Raw genomic sequence first — 18023 nt, forward strand, 5'->3', positions numbered from 1 at the left:
ATACAAAATATAAGATGGATTAAAAAGTGATTTCAACTTTCCCTTAGCCTATAACCTTTGAGGATATCATGTTACATGCTTGTGTAACTTCATGTTGGTCAATTTATTTTGACTTGTTTTCCATTATTTTTACTTAAAATGGAAGGAAACCGCTTAAAGAACTTAAAACGTCTAGTGTAACTATACAATAATCTAATGATGTGGGGGAAACTAACAACTAACAACTGAACTAACCCATAAATGTACTGAGCTATATCCTGCCTTCCTTTATATCTATTTTAACACACTTGTGTTTGTAGTTTTCTTTAATATTTAACAGTTTTACACAGTTGACGATGTTACACTAACTGTACAACGCATGAGTGTGTCCAAAAGCTCAGGAAAGATTACACAGAGTTATACAAGAATAGTCTATACTGTTTTTGAAATATTAAACTTTAAATGTATTTTCTGTGTTTCTGTTGATGTCAATATATTTTTGCTTTTCTATCCGTCAGTTTCCTCAAAGACGCCAACAGCAGCGTCACGCTCAGATGAGGACAATCAAAATGGTGAGGACTGTAGTTGTTTATAACAACTTTGTAAGCTTTTTAACTTAATGACTAAAGAATTAAAACTAAATGTGTTTTCTGTGTCAGTCTATGGAGAGGACGCTGCAGAGGATCTAGACGACGTGACGTATGCAGTCGTCGTCACAAAACCCAGAAAAAACAAAGGTTTACTTGACTTTATATTCTAATTTTTCTTTTTTTCTAACCCTGATGTAAGGAACACAGCAAGACTTTAATGGATTACTTATATATTTATTTATTTTTTATCATTGGTACATTTGATAAGCACATGTACACTTTGAGAGACACAGGGTATATATCATCTTTAAGAAGGTTAACCACAGAGAAAATGAAAATAACGAGAAGAGTCCCTGTCTTTCATGTTGGAGGTGACAGTTGAGGTGTCGGTTGAGAGAGCAACACCATGTGGATTATTTTTACATTTTCTCAGCGTGTGGCTCACTGGGTGTTTTATTTAAGACACTGCAGATGCTGCTGATAATTTGAGCCTCCATCTCGAGTCCGACTACAGCAGAAAACCACAAACTGATGAAAGTGAGGGGTCCTTTTCACCCCTTCAGTCTATTAACAGTATTTATAATTAACTGTGTGTCTCTTGCTTTCTGATGTTTCTCCCCTTCAGATGATGATGATGAATCCTCATTTCAACCTGTTTACTATACTTTGACGATGAGTAAAACTCCACATGATCTCCAACAGGGTTCGTATGTTATTCACATGCAGGGGGACAATTTCACATATTTTCTAAGAAGCTGCTCACACACAACACAACTAGACATTTCAACATCACATCTTTATCTGGTTTAAGGTCCACATGTAGAACTCACCCGGGAGTTAAGGTTGTTTTGACTGTTATTTTGTTTATTTTGATGATTATATTGGTTATTTTGACAATTGTTTGTTTGTTTGACTATTATGTGAGTTGACCCCAACAAAGTGACTGCTACTCTGACCTCACTAACATGTACATTTACAATTAATACAAAGTATTCACAGTAATTGTAAAAGATGCATGGTGTGATAAATGGACATTTTTAGAGCATTAACTCAAAGAAAAATCACTTTTTGCAGAATTTATTTTCATATTTTTATCCATGCTTTGAAAAGGTTAAAACAAACAGAAGTTAATGGCCTCTCAGTGTGGTACACCTCAGAATAGGATAGTACTTTAGATGTGTGTATTCTGGAGATGAAAGGTGTGAAACGGTCTTTAAAACAACAAGCGGTTACCATGGCAAAGTATAAATGTGAATTTATTTATATCATTCTATAAAACAAAAGAAAAATATGATCAGATTTATTGTGTATTAACATGAATTATACTTGTTTCTAAAGCAGAATCCGGATTATTAAACTCCGCAGCGACTCCGAGGTCCACAGCAGCCGAACACTCAGAGCAGGAACCTCTCTACGCTCCGGTCCTGAAGGTAATGACACTCACAGCAGCAACTTCCTCTTAATCTCACTAATCACTCTTTTATAAGTGATGTTGAACTCTCCACACTACAGCTGTATGTATGCTCCTTTAAATGTCAAAAATCAGCCAAGAACACAAAATGTATTAGTTACGGTGTGGTACAGGACACTGGTCCAGACTTTAGTTGACAGAGATGAGGGAGTTAAAAACTAGGGTTGATCCACTGCAGCGTTGATGAGTAGACAAGTTGCAGGTGTGCAGCTTGTAACAGGTGAATCAGCTCTGAAGCATCAGAGAGACAGCAGAAACCAGACCGTGATCTCTGTTTGTAGTCCCGCTCACAGCTGAATGAAGCTCCCCTCTTTAAGATGTAGTGTATAAATACAGCGGCGAGCTTTTGGACCAACTTCCCTTTCTCCGACGGAAACTGTTTTATCATAACCATGGTTTCACATCAAGCGGCAACTGTTATACAAAACGCTAATAATTAATAAGCTAAATAAGAAACCGTGTGGGGAGAGAGGTGGCAGGTGTATTGCCAAGATCATTTTAACATACAAAGAATCTGGTGTTTTGGTGCATAAACAAGAATCATAGTTTCCGTAGGAGGGTTTTATAACTCACTTCCACTCCCCGCTAACTGGTCTGGGATGGCACTTAATATGTTGGAACGCACGTGAACACACAAACGGAGTAGAAGTAGGTAGGGAGAAGGTGTAAGGGGTGGATTGAGAAAGACCGTTAGAGACAGACGGGGAGAGCTGGAGACACAAGAGACACGGCCGTGATGATATAAGCGTTATTCAGTCAATGTTGTCTTCCATAGATAAGATGAAGGTTCGCTGGACACCGAAGCCTTGAAGACGCCGTCCTGGTGACAGTCAGAGATCCAGCTGTCGTTGGGACACCTTCAGGGTGACAACACCTTCAGTTATATGAGCTCTACATTCTCTCTTTTTCTACTTGAACTTGAAGTTTTCTTATTTGCTAAACTGTTGAAACACACACCTGTGGTTTCACTTACTTCACTCAGTGACCCAGTTAGAGGCCACAGAGAGCAGAGACATCTGACTGAAGAAGACTCCGTGTTAATGTGTGAAAGAGAAGAAGAAACATTAATAATGTTGAATGTGAGGCTTTGTGTTCAACTTATTTGTGTATTTTTTATAACTCAGCAACAAAAGCATGTTATCCAATAATCAGCCAGCAGCTACATGAAACCTTTCATATGTCAACATGTTGTATTTGTGTCTTCTGCTCACTCTGTAACACAAGTCATTAGCTTATAAATATAGCTACACTTTCCATTTACACTTGCACTTTGTGAAGCTTTAAACTGAATTCAAAACAAAAGATGGCAGATTTTGTATATTAGAAATAAAGAGAGTATAGTGTTTGTGCATTTATTAGTCCTGTTTTAACTGTTCATCTGGACGATGTGATCAGTCAGTACAGCAGCAACAGTTTACTTTTATTGCGGTGTAACAGTGAAACCTCGTCGTTCTATCTGCTCTGTTCACACGTCTGTTTATCAGAAGCAGCTTTAAATGCCGTCACTGTGGTCGACCACCAGCATGATGCTGTCACATCAGTCTGAGCTTTCTATAATAAAGTCGGGGATTCTTGAACTAAAAAGGTGTCTGACTGTTATTGCTCTTGTTTTAGTCAAGAAATATACTGAAATAATTCATTAATCTGAATTATTTTGAACTTCCTGCTGAGAATACGGACACAGCAGTGACCAACACAGTAGAGATAACGCTCTGAAAGAGAGTGAGTGAAGAACTGGAGTTGATATACTGCAGTGTTGATGAGTAGATTGATTACAGGTGTGCAGCGTTTAACAGGTGAATCAGCTCTGCAGCAATCAGCGAGACAGCAGAGAGAGAATCTCACTTCTTAATGAACTGTGAGGAATATAAAGATTTAAGAGAAGTTTCTTTGAATAAATAAATATCATATATCCTGAGTTTATCCATCTCCCCGATCCTCAGAAACTGACTTATTCATGTTTCAATGTGCAACATTAGCTGCTAAATACAACGACTGTTGTCGTATATTAAGACACAACACAAGCTCTGAACATGTTTCTGATTGATTACATAAATAAATGAGTGTGTTTAAAGTGTGTTTGTTATATTGTCGTTATCTATTTAGTTGTCTTGTATGAAATATAATTATTCAATAAGAACTGCAGGACAGACGGAGATCTTTGGGTTTATTTCATAAAGGACATACAGTATCATCACACTGATGCAACATATTACAAACTAGTAATAAAAAGACAATTTAGAAGTTTAACATGATGCTGAAAAGATAATTAAAAAAGCTCTAAATGACATTTCTTGTTGTCAGTGCAGTCACAGCCTCCTCCACCACATCTGTATTTACAATGAACTCAGACCATGAAACATCATTACATCCTAAATTATGAATACAAAAAATGTCATGGTTGCATTTGGTTTGTAAGGCAGCTGGAATATTATGTGTTGACTCTACAACTCAAACAAGGAGAACATATATTTCATTAGGGCTGTCAGTCGATTAAAATATAGTTAATCATGACTAATCGCAAATTAATCACACATTTTTTTTCTGTTCAAAATGAACCTTAAAGGGAGATTTGTCAAGTATTTAATCCTCTTATCAACATGGGAGTGGATACATATGCTGCTTTATACAAATGTATGTTTATATTTATTATTGGAAATCAATTAACAACACAAATCAATGACAGATATTGATCCAGAAACCCTCACAGGTACTGCATTTAACATAAAAAATACTATGACTTGCCCCAAACTGCATGTGATTATCATAAAGTGGGCATGTCTGTAAAGGGGAGACTCGTGGGTACCCATAGAACCCATTTACATTCACTGATCTGGAGGTCAGAGGTCAAGGGACCCCTTTGGAAATGGACATGACAGATTTTCCTCCCCAACTTTTCTCTAACTGGAGCTTCCTCTCATTGTCCTCTGGCTCCTCCAGCTGCAGTTTAAATTGATCTGTATTCTTTCTTTATCTATAGTTTTTTTTTTATCTCATTTGTCAGTGTCTCTTTTTCTGCTTTAAATTTCTCTCTGTGTTTTTCACTCCATCATCAAACACTAAACTGATGCTCCATCACCTTTCTGTCTATCGTCAGCGCTCTGTTGTTGGTCTGTTTCTACTCCCGTCACATGCTGAAGATCTGGGATGCCACTTGAATAACTAGCGTCATCTCCTCCGGTGTTCAGATGATGCTCATCTTCTGCTACATTTTGATTTCTGTCACTTCTTCTTCTGTCTTCTCTTTCCTCATGCTGCTCTTGCTCTGGGTCCTCATTAACGTCTTCCTGATTCAGCTGCTTCTCTTGCTGACCATTAATACGTTGCTTTCCATGTGTTTCTCCCTCTGTTTTCTGTGTCTCTTCCTCTGTTTTCTCCACATCCCTGTGTGCTTGTGCTGTCGGGGGCTGGTCAGATGTTGTGTTTTCTTTCCTGGGTGTCATACCGTCCTCTCCATCTCTGCTGTCGGGACTCTTCTCTGGCTGTTCTTCAGTTGGCTGATCTGTTTTTGGTGAACATGGACGTTCTGTTTCAGTGTTTTTCTCGTCCTCAGTGTTTCTCCCTGCTCCTGCCTGGAGTTCATCTCTTTGTGTGTCTCCCTCATTTGAACCTTGATCTGCTGGTTCATTATTTGTAGATTCAGTGTCCTCCTCTTCATCTTTCTTGTCTGAATCACTCCGTACATCAGCTTTAGGGAGCTGATCTGATGGTCCATCCGCTGGAGACAAAGGTGTTGTGTTGTCCACTCCATCTTTCCTGTCTGTATTATTGTCTTGGTGTCTTTCTCTCTCTGTTGGACATGGAGTGGGGTCACTCTTCCCCGTCTGTCCTCCTGTCTGGTCCAAATCATTATTTTCTTTATCAGTTGGATCCTGACCTGCTGCTTTGTTTTTAGCAGATTTTATTTCCTCTTCTTCACTGTCCTTGTCATTATCATTCTTTGCTTCTTCTCCTGTCATGAACTGCTGTTGTTTTCCATCTCCATCCATCTGACCCTCAGCTGCTCTTTCAATATTTGGTTGCTCTGGTTGTGTTTCTCTGTCTGCTGGACCTGGAGCTGGTGTTTCTTCACTTGTTGGCTTGGCATTGTCATCCCTGTTGTCCGAATCATTCTTTGCCTTTCCTTCTGACCTAACCTGTGGTTGTTGTCCATCTCTATCCATCTGACCCTCAGCTGCTCTTTCAGTATTTGGTTGCTCTGGCTGCTCTGGTTGTGTTCCTCTCTCTGCTGGACCTGGAGCTGGTGTTTCAGTATTTATTTGTTTCTCTCTGCTGTCTGTTTCTCTTTCTATCAGAGCCTCCTGTTCTGAATCATTACTTATAGAGTTGCTCTTCCTCTCTCCTCCTCCTCCCAATGTTTCTTCATCCACAAGGTTCCTCTTGGTCTCTGTGTGCAGAAACAGTAACAGAAAAAGCGGACATTAGCTGCAAAAGCACAACAAGCGCATCAACAATAAGCTAAAAAATATTTTGCATTAAAAAGGCTGAAAACAATGAACACCTCTAAATGATAATAATATGGAATGTGCTGTAAAATGACTGCATGGAAATGGTGTATTTCACCAAAAAACAAAGGTGTAAAACCTCTTCCTTATGTCACTATAATGAGGAAAATAAGTATTTTCTTACAATGGTTCATATGATATCTTGTGAAAAGATATCCCTCATTTTTCCTACGAATGTCCAGCATCAACTTTTCACTCTAGTCTTCAAAATAAACTTCTGTCTTCATAGGAAACACTTTGTTAGGTTTAGGCAACAAAACTACTTAGTTAGGTTTAGGCAAAGATCGTCATTAAGTTACGTCACACCGGAAGTGGCATTACTTAATTACGTGACAAAAACTACTTAGTTAGGTTTAGGGGAAAGATCGTGGTTTGATTTAAAATGACAACGGAGGGGATGTAACTTGCGCGACAAATACATCAAAGCTGACTTCTGGTTTCACACGGGACACGATCAGCAGTCTCCTGTGGAAAGTCTGGTGTTTTTTGACCCACCAATCCCCCCCGACCTCCTCCCTATGCGGTGTTTGGCGCTCTTTATACTTCCTGGTTCACAATTACATGGATTACTTATGAATTGTTTTTGTGGGATATATACGAATTACAGTTACTCTTCGTTGGCATAGCTACGAACGGTGTATGAGAACATCCTGAACCATCTCAGGGTTGTATTTAAAAACTCTTGACTTACTGGTTTTGTTTTGTCTCCATTTCCACACAACGAAGGCGACCACAAGAATAAACAAGATGCCGACAACCAAACCAATGATGGTAGAAGCAGAAGACTTAGCACCAGACGAGTCCGTGAAGAAATCATCTGAGAGGATAAAATACAGATTATTATTTAAAAATCAGCGGTTTAAAGCTAAAACAGTGATCGGAAATATATAACTCATATCTACCTGGAACCTGGATGTGTGTCTCTCTGGTCTGGTTGGTGTTCTTCTGTTGGACTCTACAGGTGAAGTTGTTGCTGTGTCTCTTCTCCACAGTCACTCTGCTGCTGACAGTATAGAGGTCATCAGGACCTCTGACTGTCTCTGGAGGTCCAGCAGAGAGGAGGTTTCCCTCACCGTCCAGCCACAACACCTCAGGCTCTGGATACCAGCCTTCAGACTCACACTGTAACACTCCACTGCTGACTTTGGTTATCTCGATGGTGGTGACTGATACTGGTACTGTGAAAGAGAGAAAAGCCAGAGAATAATCAGCCTGAGTTTAATGATGTGGTTATCCATATTGACTTTAAGGACACAAAACAGAACTCCTGTTTTAGTTGTTGGCCTGGTAAGTTAACAGTTTGAATGAATGGCTGTCACTTTGCATAGAAAAACCCTCCCTACAGATGTTGCTGGTTTCATTTGACAGGATCTTCACGTTTACTATAAGGATGCTCCATCAACAAGTATGCTTACTTACCGACAACGAGCTGAACACTAGAGTCTGTTTCTAATCCTGGACTGAAGCATCTGTACGTTCCCTCATCAGAGAGTTTCACTTTGGACAGCGTCAGTGACATGTCTCCCTGTTTCAGTCTGTCGATGGACGCCGATGTTCTTCCTTTGTAGGATGGATTCTGATCAACCAGTTGGTCTTCGCCGAACCGCCTCAAATGGACAAATCTGGGGTTCAGGTCAGGTCTCGACCACTCCAGCATCTGGAGAATGGCAACCGTGGCAGGTTTCACGTGGCATGGCAAAGTGATGTCATCACCGACCATTGCCACTATTGGCTGAGGTTGACCAGTCGCCTGAGACTGACCTGAGGAACAAACATAGTTTTTTCAAATTTCCTACTCCGGTATCAACAACTGACTAATTTTATTTGGAATGGAAATTGAAGTGCAGGTTAAAGCTTCATCATTTTTCCATGCATGATGTTGTTCAGGGTTTAGAAGAGACAGAACAAGAATAGACGAAAGAGCAACACCGAAGCAATGTCTACAATATGCTTTAAGCTAATGCTAACATCAACATGCTAACATGCTGGTGATAAGCAGATATACTTGCTGTGTCTCAATTTGCGTACTTCCGTACTTACACTATTTTGAGCACATAAGTGCGTTCACACTGAGAAGTGTGGCTAAATGAAGTGCACTACGACTACCCGGATGTTGTATTCATAACGCCGGACACTTCTGGTTGCCATCTTTGCTACGTAGTGGAAGGGGAGGGGCCATCAACCTGTTTCAAACTTATGAAAATGGCGGGCAAGGAAGCTGCTGGAGTTGCAAGTGAAACTCCAAACACTGAAGGATACAATTTTTTGTCATAAATGTGCTTTACTGTAGTCGAATAGAAGCCATTATTGGGTTAACATATCCGTCTGATTTGAATAACTGCTGACACAACAGTAGTAATTGGCTGACTATCACCGGCTGTTCTACCGAGCTTCAGTAAATACCTAGTGGCTGTGTGTGATTTGAGACAACACTACCCTGTTGGAATACACGCACTATGCAAGTAAGTATATAGTCTGCACAGTGTACGACATGGAAGTGTACTAACGGAAGTATCCAAATTGAGAAACAGCTAATGTTTACCATGTTCACCATCTTACAACCATCTTGCTTGTTAGAACAAACCACAGTGCAGCTGAGGCTGATGGTAACGTCTTTAGTTCTGCAGCTATTTGATCATAAACCAAAGTATTGGACACATTGAAAAGTTGACCTGATGGTGGCGCTAGACAAAGCATCAGAAGATCACCAAAGTTATTTCAATTCACATGAATGTTTTTACAAAAGTTTATACAAATCTTTCAAATAAATGTAAAGATATCTCCTAGGTTAAGTGACAACTTTGACCGGCTGGTGGCGCAAGATGAAAAGTCAGAGGATCACCAATGTCTTTAGGATGCATCCTTTGGGCACCATGGGTATCTGTACCAAATGTCATGGCAATCCATCCAATAGTTGTTGAGATATTTTAGTCTGGACAAAAATGGTGGACCAATCGACGGGCCAATAGACTGACATTGCCATCTCTAATGCTGCTAGCACCGCTAAAAACACAACTCTGAAAACACAATTTGTTTGCAACAAATAATTACACTATGTATTCAACACTGGACTAGAGACATCTTTAAGCCAGCAGCACTTCAATTTACTCTGCACAACGTTAATGATAAACCAACATTATGATCCCGACATTATCGAGGTCAGCCTTTATCTAACTGACCTGCCAAAGTCAAACAAGCCATATCAGTCAAACAAACACAAGAGACACTTTCATTTCCATTTTCACCACAGAGTTTTTCTGAGGTGACAATTTTTCTGCATTCAAGGCAGCGCTGCCTGGCAATCATTTTTGCATGATGCACAGTAATGAGCAAATCAGCATATCTTTAATGTTGTAAATGATAGTAAGAAGCAGTGATCTTTATACCTTATAACTGAGGTCGTAGTTAGAGGTAGGTTTGTATTGCATTGCATTTTATTGACATTGTTTTGCCCATCCTATTTAGCACATACAGTACATGAGTACATTATATTCTACAATAATGTGCTTTATCATCATATTAATGTATACGTCCTGCGATGGACTGGCGACCTGTCCAGGGTGTAACCCGCCTTCGCCCAATGTCGGCTGGGATCGGCTCCAGCCCCCCCACGACCCCTAACGGGATAAGCGGTTGCAGATGGATGGATGGATAATATATACGTTACCTCCGTGGGAGTGTGTTAGGAGAAGGAAGGCAACAGCGTGATGGAAAATCAAAGAGCTGGAAACACTGAGTTGAGATTTACAGGAGAGTCTGTCCGTCCGGTCAGGCATCATGCAGAGCTGGGGATTAAATTAAACCACAAACTAAATTCATAGGAAGATCATGTTGACAAAAATGGTTTGATGTTCTGGAAAAATAAACATATTGATCTCTTAATACAGTCAGAAGTGTTTGCATGTATGGATAATACTTAACTCATTCCTTTGAAGATATACAACAAGATGAAGAAGTTTAAAAGACATTTTCAGAACAGTTTTGAGTGCATAAGTCCGCCTGCTCGGGCTGTGAAAAATGAGTCATGTTCCATAAAAAAAAAACAGTGACGGCAAACTTGCTCTCATTCCGAGAAAGTTGAAGTGTTCCCTGAATTAAAAAATCAAATCTTAGCAGCAGAAGTTTAATTTAAAAATGATTTCTTACCTTTTGCATGTTTTCTCAGTCAGCGAGCTGCACTGGGTCCAAAGTCTTTAAAATAAACAAATGTGCCTGCTCAGTCTTATCTACTGCAGTCCCTCCGCTCAGCCTACTAGATCCAAGTCTGTATAACCTGTATTAATAGTTATTTCATACTCAGACTTCCAAGTGTTCAGGAAACCCTTCAATTTGATTTGTTTTCAGGATGGAAAAGCCTTTAAAACAGTAACTCTTAGGAAAAAGTAGTATACTTCAAGCTTATTTTATGAAGGAAAATTAAGTAAAGTTCAAGTATATTTCCAAAGTATATTTTATGTAGTAGGTATACTAATATCAGTGTACTAGAACTATACTTTTAAGTGTACTACATCAATACTTCTAGACCAAATTGGCCCACTTTTTAGTTGATAAAAGTATTCTTTTAAGTATACTTTAAATGTAAAAATAGTAAACTTTTAGTACACAACTAGTTTACACCTAAGTAAATCACCTGTATTTTGTACTGCAACTGTACTGACAAATTTACAGAGAAGTCTAAGTATACTTGGCTTATAGGCTTACTCATACTTAATCTTTTGATCGAGATACATTTAGGAAAAGTATGATTAAGTATTCTTGAGTAGCAGACTCGAATCTCTGCTAAAATGTGGGCTACAAGTGTACTTGCAGTATAAAAACTATTAAACTAGTAGTTAACGGAGAGTATACTTTAAAGTACACTTTCTAGAGTGTCTAGAGCATACTACAAGTGATTTTTTTATGTACCTTTTGCCCAAATCTAAGATCATTTGAAGTACTTTAAAGCTAGAGCTGCAGCCTGCTTAACCCCGGAAATAATGTGCACAGGAAGAGGAAGTTCTCAACTGCATCATTCTGTATTTAGCTTTGATTCAGTCTGACGCTCAGACAGTCAGCAGCAAGACATCATGGAGGTTACAGCTCTCTGCTTCAGACTGTGTGAGTACTGCATTTGTCTTCTTTTTCCATGCCTTGTTCCTCTATATAAATAACAGTAAACTAAATAGAAACGATGGTAACATATAAGTTTTAGAGATAAATGACTAAGTTATCCCTTTTTATTGTGTGGTATCTGGATACATGTGATTATATTTGTGGAACTAAAGAAGTTCCTCTGTGAGAATCAACGTATTGACCAGATAAGATTTGCATTTCAACAGATGTATTTGTGTCAGGTGTCCTTTATGGAAGCTATATGCCAAATCATGTTAGGTTCTGCGATGTTTTAAGGTATTTCATTAAACCATTAATATTCAAATTAGGGCTGTCAATCGATTAAAATATTTAATCACGATTAATCACACAAATTGTATCTGTTCAAAATGTTTCTTAAATGGAGTTTTTAATACTCTTATCAACATGGGAGTGGACAAATATGCTGCTTTATGCAAATGTATGTATATACTTATTATTGTAAATGAATTAACAACACAAAACAATGACAAATATTGTCCGGAAACCCTCACAGGTACTGCATTTAGCATAAAACAATATGCTCAAATCCTAACATGGCAAACTGCAGCCCAACAGGCAACAACAGCTGTCAGTATGTCAGTGTGCTGACTTGACTATGACTTGCCCCAAAACTTGAGACTTGAAAATTGCTATGCCAGTTTTTCCTCGCCAAAATTTAGCATAAGTTTGGAGTTTATTTAACCTCCTTCCCCATAAGCTAATATGACATGGTTGGTACCAAGAAACATGTTAAGTGTTTCACAGCTGCACAAACATTTTGGACTTCATACAGTATAAACAAATCTCTCCTCTTTTGTCTCTCCAGTGATGAATGTGTTGATGCTGCTGGTTGCACATGTTCAGCAAAATTATTCTAAGCCACCTGGTAAGTAGAAATTAGTCGTTCCCAACCGGAACCCGAACCCTAAAACCTTAACCCTAACTCTAAAGCCAGCTTCATATAACACCTGCATAACAAAATACCATCTCAAGTTTGTGGTTTGGGTTTCAAGAAGTTTAAATCTTCTACTCTTTTCTTCAAAAGGAAGAGAAAAAATGAAGTCTGAGAGCACTGACCCGGAACTCGCTATTATGCTGATGACACTCCGCTAATGTAACAGTAGAACCTGGCCGTATTTCTGCACCTAAATATCAGTAAATGTGAGCTCATTTTATTTGATCCATAGTCAAAAACCTGCAGCTTAAAACCTGAGAGTGCTCTTTGACTGCTTAAGAGCGTTGTCATCTCATCTCTTTGGATTTATGTTATTCCTTTAAATGATGCCGAAGCAATAATTGTCTCTTTCAACTACAATTGGTCCAAAATGTAACAGCAGGTTTTTTAATGTGTTCAAGTTTTACAACCACGCCTCTGTCCAAATGTTTCTTCAGTGGCTAGAGGTTAATTTTCAAATCAATTTAACATTTTTGTTTCAAGACTAACCTGGTATCTAGCTATCCACACTACATTTATGAACTTCTGACTCCGTATGAGTCAGTGTTACAACCCACAGGTGGTCTAGGGGTAAGGGAAGCCACATAACGCTAGTGTTCTTAGGGAATCACTGTGTTTATTGCGGTAGTGGTTGAAATAAAGGAAATAAAAGTTACAGTCACTTAAACTTAGAGCACATAAATAAAAAAAACGAGGGCTTCAGGTGGCGCGAAACTGTCAGACAAAGAAAACAAAAGCACACCTCCTAACCCCGCAGATCCCTTAACAAATAAACGAACTAAAGGCAAACTAAAATCTAACTAACACCAGTAACAGTCAGACCACAACCTGGGTTCTTCTGTTCAGGGTCTCCTCCCTGTTCCTATGTCCTGGTGACAGAACAATACGCTCTTATCTCAACTCGTCACATATTATGTTAACACATGCTTTTTGTTGTGAATTAAACAAAAACACCTGCTTAAGACTAGAAATAAACATGGTTGAGCTTAAATCTACTACGTTTGTACAGAGAAAATGACGCTGAACGTTGTGTCTCTTTTCACTCTTTAAAACTACGTCTCTTGCTCTGACCAAATGTGACGCGAATGCAATGCATATCCCTGGTTGAAAGCCCTGTGTTTGTTGGACCCATCCAACTCCCCGTCCACCGGGGAGTTGGATGGGAATAAGAACTGGTTGGATAGAACTGTTGTTATCAGGGCTCCCTGGCTTTGCAACTCCTTGCCTTAAACTCACTTCTTAAGACACATTTCTGCAGACGTTCCTTTTTTATAACAGTATGCACCTGGTTTCTTTCTGGGAAGCAAGTTCTTCATTCACATTGTTCTGTGTCTGTTTTCAGATGCAGCTTTTCGTATCGTTCCAACCCGACTGCAGCTCTTTGAATACGGGTCTGTCTATTTTACCTGTGAGGGGGTCAATGTCTCAGCTGGATGGAAAGTGAGGAACATCAACCGATCCTTTCCAAAATGTTCAAATAACACAGTGGCATCAACTGTGATCTGCACCATTGACTATGCCTTTACATCAGACAGTGGAGAATACTGGTGTGAAGGTGGAAGAGGAGAGAGAAGCAACACTGTCAACATCACTGTCACTGGTAGGTTGATTGCAGATTTCAACTCTAAACTTGCATATCAATGACAAAAATGTTACCTCTAAAGTATTGTGTTTATTACACTTCTGCTTCCAAACATTTTGTAATGTTTTCCAGCTGGTTCAGTGATCCTGGAGAGTCCAGTCCTTCCTGTGATGGAGGGAGACGATGTGACTCTGAGCTGCAGAAACAAGACGACTTCCTCCAACCTCACAGCTGTTTTCTATAAAGATGGCCGCCTCATCAGGAGCAGCTCTACAGAAAACATGACCATCCATAGTGTTTCCTGGTCTGATGAAGGACTCTACAAGTGCAACATCTCTGGAGCTGGAGAATCACCACAGAGCTGGCTGTCTGTCAGAGGTGGGACAATATTTACTGTTTTGCTATTTTAATGCAGACACTGATGGTTAGTTGTGCTAACTTCTATAATCTCCTAAACAGCACGCTCTCTGAGCAAGTGGGTGAGTCAGCACAAACTCATGTAATGCAGCCAAACACCGAACTCACAGATCGGCGGCACTTTGGGTGTTCACACCAGCTGCGCTTCAGCTGCTTCAGCTGCTTCAGCTGCTGCTGTCAGCCCTTTCTAAATAATGGTAATAATCCACAATTAAAACCCCGTAAAATATTCATTCATGGAGCTCTGGAAATCATTGAATGTTCTACAACACAGTCCGGCACCTATTTCAAAATAAAAGCCTTGTGTTAACAAATGAAGGAATTCTGTCCACAGAAAAAAAATGCTTGAGGGCTTTTATTTTGAAATTAAAGCAGATAACGTTGATTTAAAAACAGGTCATAACATACATAAACATAAAACTGTAACATAACGATGTAACATAACGATGTAACATAACAATGTAACATAACGATGTAATTCAACGTAACATAACGCAACATAACAACGCAACATAGCAACGTAACGTAGCAACGCAACGTAGCAACACAACATAACAAAGTAACGCAAGAATGCAACGTAACAACGCAATGTAACAACGCAACGTTACAACGTAATGTACCAACGTAACGTAACAATGTAACGTAATAACGTTACGTAACAACAAACCACTATAGTTACGTTTAGAAAGAACAACTACATGGTTGGGCTTAAAACGACTACGTTTGTACAGTGAAAATGACGCTGACCACTGTGTCTCTTTTCACTCTTTGAACTACATCACTTGTACTGACCAAATGCGACCCGAATGCAATGCATACACGTACCTGGTTAGCAGAAACGTCCAATGCCAACAATTTTTCCTGGCGACTGGGCTGGAAGCATGCCGCATTAAAATGTGTTGCATAAACCTACAATGTGCAAGTTGTGATCAGTAAGGGGCAGAACAATTCCAACACAAACTCAGACCTGCAGTATTGTATTGACTCAGTATTTTTTTTAAATAAAGTACTTTCTGTCATCTTTCCAGCATCTGACAAAGACATTCATATGCTTTGGACCGTTGTCAAGGTCGTACTGTTCCTGCTGCTGGTGATGGGACTACTTTACTGGAAGAAACAGCTAGGTACTAAAATTATACTAAGGTTTGGTGATTCTGGTGATTGACTCATAGTTCTGCAGGTCATATCATCGGTCGCTAATAAACGTTATTTTGTGACAGTCTGTATTCTTTGTTTAGGAGGTAATAGATGCTTGACTCTGTGAAAACCACATGATTTTGTAGTCACTTTGGAGTTGTGACCAGACATGGTGTTTCACACGTTCACACCAGCTAAGTATGTCATACGTGGTGTTTTGTTTTAGACGCTGCAGATAATTCCAGCCACGGCCTCGACAAAAACCACGGCTCAAAACTACGGACAGAAAAAAGATAAGATGTATCCCTCAGTGACCCCTTAAGTCTGCAGCAGGACCAAAGTAGCATTCTGATATTAGCTCAAAACCAACCTGTATTTATATTAGGGCTGTCAAAGTTAACATGATAATAACGCCTTGACGCAAATTAATTTTAACTCCACTAATTTCTTTAACGCATGAACACAACTTGAGGTTTTTAGGTTGTAGCGGGCTCAGTTTTAAAGCTAGAGGGAAGATACTGACATCTGTTTTGAGGTACTCGTACTTAAATTGACACATAACTGGCATATTAAACTGGAAAACCTAAGGAATCCATTGGTACCAACCGTGTCATACTAGCTTGTAGCTAAGGAGGTGCAGATGGGTTTACATTGGATTCAGTTGAAAGCCTGGTGCGTCTCATACGGACACTAAAGGGTGCCTTAGTGAATAGGTATCAGACGCCGAGGGCCACTGACCAAGCGTCTGTATTTGACGAGTACAGGTTGGATGCTCGGTGTGATATTAAAGCCTCTATCCTCTAACTTTGACTAGTTTGATCAGTTTACGTTTGTGCAGGTAGTTGCAGGGAACTTACATTTATATGGAGCGCGTTCCATGATGGATACAAAACGCCGTTGCACGTGGCCAGCAAGTCAGCATCAATGCAGGTTTGCTGTTGGAGGGTTTTATAACCTACTTCCACTCACCGCTAATTGGTTTGGGATGGACTTAATATGGCGGACCCTCCATGTGAACGTGCAATCAGAGAGGAAGTGGGTAGGGAGGTGGCGGTTTGAGAAAGCCCCCACATTACTAGCTGTGATGTAGTGATTCTGCATTGTCAGTCACCCTATTGTACAGCATACAGGGTATGGACAGAGCACAGAGCATCCACCAGATGGTAGCATAAGCACAATTAATATCATGGGTGTAGTTACTCTTTAAAATATTGTCTTGTGCATGAATATGTTTCATCTGTGTGTGTTACAGATCGATGAGGAAGAAACACCTAACTGAAGGAGATGGAGGACTGATTACATCATGCTACATGTGCACCTTTACCAAAGAGAAGTTCATTCAAGTGTGCTATCAGTATACTTATTTAAAATTTAAAATAAGAGATTATACTTTCAGTTTACTTTTTATGTACTTATCAGAGCTATACTTCAGTATGCTTAACGTATAAAAGTGTGTGAGAGTTTGTAAACAAATATTTTGATATGAATTTACTTTGATTCATCAAGAATTTTCTACGTTTTTGGATTCTCCGTTCACCGTGGAGGCATGAGAGAATTTATTTTTTATTTTTTTATCATCACAAAACATCCAGTCAAATATCAAAAAGAGCAAGTCTCTTTATGTAATACATAAATCATTGGCTATAAGTTCTATAAGTTAAAGTATACAAAGTGTACTTTAATAAACTAAAAAGTGGGCTCCAAGAATATAACTAGTAAACTAACAGTATACCTATAAGTTCACTTGTAGTATAGTTCATAGTATAGTTGCAGTACAAAATGAACCTTAGGTATAAACTAGTTGTGTACTCAAAGTTTACTGTTCTTTCACTTAAAGTAAAATTAAAAGTATACTTTTAGAGACTAAAAAGTGGGCCGATTTAGTCCCAAGCACATTGATATTAATATTCTTACTACATAATGTATACTTCGGGGGGAATATACTTGAACTTTATTTAAGTATACTTCATATAATAAACTTGAAGTATACTACTTATTTATAAGGACAAGGAAGTTTAGAGACTTTAAAATAAACTTTGCTTGAAGTAACGTTTAGTATTCAGTATGCATTTGGTACTCTCTAGTATGCAACATGTTTAGTCAAGTATTCTACCAGGTAGTGAGTCAATTTAACAGTACCGTTTGTTTTTTGCTTTTTTTTCTCTTCATCAACAATGCATCAAATACTATATCTTTACATCATTGTATTTATATGTCTGGTACAAAGATAGCAAAATAAATTGTTAGTTGTTTGTAATAAATCAAGTAAATAAAT

General features: G+C 39.0%; 2 protein-coding genes and 2 long non-coding RNA genes across 4 annotated transcripts; 2 read left to right on the forward strand and 2 right to left on the reverse strand.

Moving 5' to 3' along the window:
- Nucleotides 1-638: 638 nt before the first annotated feature.
- On the forward strand, nt 639-2249 carry LOC119481919. The gene is made up of 3 exons (XR_005205310.1): nt 639-716; nt 1195-1272; nt 1911-2249. It is a non-coding gene; the product is annotated as an uncharacterized LOC119481919 (long non-coding RNA).
- A 2850-nt stretch (nt 2250-5099) lies between these two features.
- Nucleotides 5100-8202, reverse strand: LOC119482102 (uncharacterized protein DDB_G0290685-like). Its single transcript, XM_037759506.1, has 4 exons — nt 7965-8202; nt 7448-7723; nt 7237-7362; nt 5100-6427 (listed from the first exon to the last, which is right to left on the reverse strand). The coding sequence occupies exons 1-4, from the start codon at nt 8200-8202 to the stop codon at nt 5100-5102; spliced, it is 1968 nt and encodes a 655-aa protein (XP_037615434.1).
- A 17-nt stretch (nt 8203-8219) lies between these two features.
- Nucleotides 8220-10822, reverse strand: LOC119481926. The gene is made up of 3 exons (XR_005205317.1): nt 10692-10822; nt 10213-10330; nt 8220-8306 (listed from the first exon to the last, which is right to left on the reverse strand). It is a non-coding gene; the product is annotated as an uncharacterized LOC119481926 (long non-coding RNA).
- Nucleotides 10823-12489: 1667 nt separating this feature from the next.
- On the forward strand, nt 12490-17177 carry LOC119481891 (low affinity immunoglobulin gamma Fc region receptor II-b-like). The gene is made up of 4 exons (XM_037759224.1): nt 12490-12543; nt 13955-14212; nt 14327-14572; nt 17001-17177. The coding sequence occupies exons 1-4, from the start codon at nt 12498-12500 to the stop codon at nt 17006-17008; spliced, it is 558 nt and encodes a 185-aa protein (XP_037615152.1). The 5' UTR covers nt 12490-12497; the 3' UTR covers nt 17009-17177.
- The last annotated feature ends 846 nt before the right edge of the window (nt 17178-18023 follow it).

Source organism: Sebastes umbrosus, chromosome 22 (assembly GCF_015220745.1).
Source record: "Sebastes umbrosus isolate fSebUmb1 chromosome 22, fSebUmb1.pri, whole genome shotgun sequence".
Classification (NCBI taxonomy): domain Eukaryota; kingdom Metazoa; phylum Chordata; class Actinopteri; order Perciformes; family Sebastidae; genus Sebastes; species Sebastes umbrosus.